General features: G+C 56.0%; 1 protein-coding gene across 1 annotated transcript; it reads right to left on the bottom strand.

Moving 5' to 3' along the window:
* Positions 1 to 433: 433 nt before the first annotated feature.
* Positions 434 to 1,564, bottom strand: NGA_0189701 (yip1 domain-containing protein). The gene is made up of 2 exons (XM_005854221.1): positions 1,049 to 1,564; positions 434 to 782 (listed from the first exon to the last, which is right to left on the bottom strand). Exons 1-2 carry the CDS (start codon positions 1,547 to 1,549, stop codon positions 519 to 521), a joined length of 765 nt encoding a protein of 254 aa, XP_005854283.1. The 5' UTR covers positions 1,550 to 1,564; the 3' UTR covers positions 434 to 518.
* Positions 1,565 to 2,638: the final 1,074 nt, after the last annotated feature.

The raw sequence follows: 2,638 nt of genomic DNA, 5'->3' as shown, positions 1-2,638 counted from the left end.
CCTTTTTTTCGTTCAGTTCAGTGACAAAGCGTAGGGGCGACAGCTACGGGTGAGGGGTTGGTGGAAAGGGGGGTTTGAGCAGAAACGGAGGTCAGGAATTTTGTGTCTTGACTCAAGACAGGCGGGTGGGAGGCAGGACGGAGGAGGGAAAAAAGCCGTAGGCATGCGGAGCACCAAGACGTAAAGGCGGGAAGAGGTGCGGAATTTTGGGAAGAAACTTGAGATGGAGAACCGAGGAGTCTGGGGAGGAATATTTGACACGAGAGGGGGGCATGGAAGAGAGAAGGAGGAAGGGAGGGCGAGGACCAGAGGGACCCTGGAAAGAATTTTAAAAGGTTGCCTCACAGCTCACTCGCGACACCACCAGACATATTCTTGAGTGGTACTTCAGCGTGCCATTCTTTGCTTCTTTGGGTTTCCAATATTGTGTATGTGTAACCCTCACACCCAGTTTACACTGCCACCCCACGGCCCCGACGCCCCTCCCTTCCCGTCCCTCTGCCCTGCGAATCATGTTATCAAAAGACCGTGATCAGCACGAAAATCGCATATACAAGGGCGACGGGGTAGGCAACCAGATACCTCTGCTGACTCATGTTCAGGGCCTTCTCGAAGAGGCGAGTGGAGGCGTACGTGGACCACGCAATCGTCAGGGTGGCGAGACCCTGGCCCACGCCGCCCTTGAGCGAGACGGCAATGCCCAGGAAGGCCAGGCCTATGACGGGGAGGAGGCCGTAGCCGAGGATGGAGCAGACGCGCCAGACGTCGATGTCCTTGGGGCTCTGGGGTGGGGAAGGAAGAAGAGAGTACAGGGAGTGGGACGTCGCATCCGAGCATGGCAACGCAGGAAATGGAGGAGAGGGACAGGTTCGTCAGGACCATATTCAAGGAATCGGCACGGACAGGTTTTAGCCAAATACGACCCTGGAAAGGCCAATCCCTCTGCCCACCGTAGGCCATATCAGGACGATCCCATCTACGCACCATTCATGCGTGCATATCCACCCACATCCCCCCCATAACCTCCCATATCATCCCGTTCCCTCACCAGAAGATTCAGAACCAGATACATAGCGATGCAGCCTGAAACACCGAATCCGTATATATACCCGAAATGCACCTTTCCCGTCATCAATAAGAAAATGCCAAAGGAGAGTAGGAAGAAAAGAGGCCCCGCCAAGTCCGCATCGTCCATGATATGCTCGTCCATGGATCCCAGCGGCATCAAAACTGTCTTGGTCTTCTCCCATATATGCTGAAAATTAATGCCCAATTCAACGAGCAGCGGGGGCTCCATCGAGTAGTCCTCCTCTCCTCCGCCGGAATCCATGGACCCCCCCCACTGCCCACCACCGCCATTCACCATCGTACTGCCTCCACTCACTCCTTGTGCGAGATAATTGCTTCCCGGTACAGTCCCCGCTCCACTCATGCCAGGGGCGGGGTATGAGCCTCCTGGTGCGCCCGCCATAGCGCCCGCCCTAGTGTCGAATGAGGAGGGACCACCCGCGTACCATTGTTGCGGCTGATGATGGCCATAGGAAGCCATGGACTGTCCTGCTGTATAAGAGGGTATGGAGGGGATAATGAGCGTGTGAATGGGGTGTTCTTGTTAGAAGAGGTCGAGGTTGAAATGTGCATGGAATGGGCTGGCGAGGCTTTCCTTTCTTAGCGAGACCCTCCCAGGCGGCCAGACAGGCCCCTGCTTGCATGGAAGTCACTCCGCGAGGCCTGGGAAGGGTGTGCGACGGACGGATACATATGTACGGAGCATTTATACAGGCACTTGTGGTGGTTAGGAGACAGGAAAGTAATCGTCGTGTTGCATACGATGTTTTAATGTTCCTGGAGTTCACTTTCAGCCCACCTCCTGGTCCGGTTCCCTTCCCTTTGAATGCCACGAAACCCTCATTTTTCCAATGCATCTATCAAAAACAGCACTTTTTAAATGGATTATATACACATGGTCTGCGGACACTGAGCTTTTGGCCCGTCTGCGCCCCTCCTTGGCCCTTATGAATCCACTTCCTCCCGTTCAGCTCGAAGTTACTCAAAAAATTCTCCTTGTGGGCGGAGCCGCGGTTGGCAAAACAAGCTTCATTCGTCGCTTTTTCAATGAACCCTTGCACGGCTTACAATATGTTCCAACGGTCGGCGTGGACGTGATCGTCTACCCCCTCCCCCCGCAACCAATGACCGTGCGAAATAAACCTCTCCCCGGCTCCTTGGACAACAAAGCGGGCGCATCCGAAAATTTCCTCCCTACGAACACCACCACGGCCCATAAGGGCAGCATAATCCGTGTCCGAGACGACACGCGTCCTGTGCACCTGCACTTTTGGGACGTGAGTCACAAGGAGCTCACCGCCTCCCCCAGTCACCACGCCTTGATCTGCACCCACGTGGCCGGTGTCTTCCTTGTCTTTGACGTGGGAAACCGGGCTTCGCTGGCGGCCGTCGATGCCTGGCAGCACCTCCTCGCTCACTACGTCCCTGCGCACATCCCTCGGGTCTTATTGGCCCACAAGGCGGACCTGATGAACGACAGCCGGTGCTGCGTCACGGACCGGATCTTGGAGGCCTACCGACGGGCGGCCGGTCTCACGGACTGGTGTTGGACGGTGGGCCACGAATGTTT

This window comes from Nannochloropsis gaditana (genome assembly GCF_000240725.1).
Source record: "Nannochloropsis gaditana CCMP526 unplaced genomic scaffold scaffold580, whole genome shotgun sequence".
Taxonomy (NCBI): domain Eukaryota; class Eustigmatophyceae; order Eustigmatales; family Monodopsidaceae; genus Microchloropsis; species Microchloropsis gaditana.
The sequence above is the reverse complement of the archived record's forward strand: the minus strand, read 5'-3'. Positions and strand labels throughout refer to the sequence as shown.

Coding starts and splice junctions, on each gene's coding strand:
- NGA_0189701 (XM_005854221.1), bottom strand. CDS start 1,549: ATGGCTTCCTATGGCCATCATCAGCCGCAACAATGGTACGCGGGTGGT. Junction 783..1,048: donor ATCTGGTTCTGAATCTTCTG/GTGAGGGAACGG, acceptor TCCCCACCCCAG/AGCCCCAAGGACATCGACGT.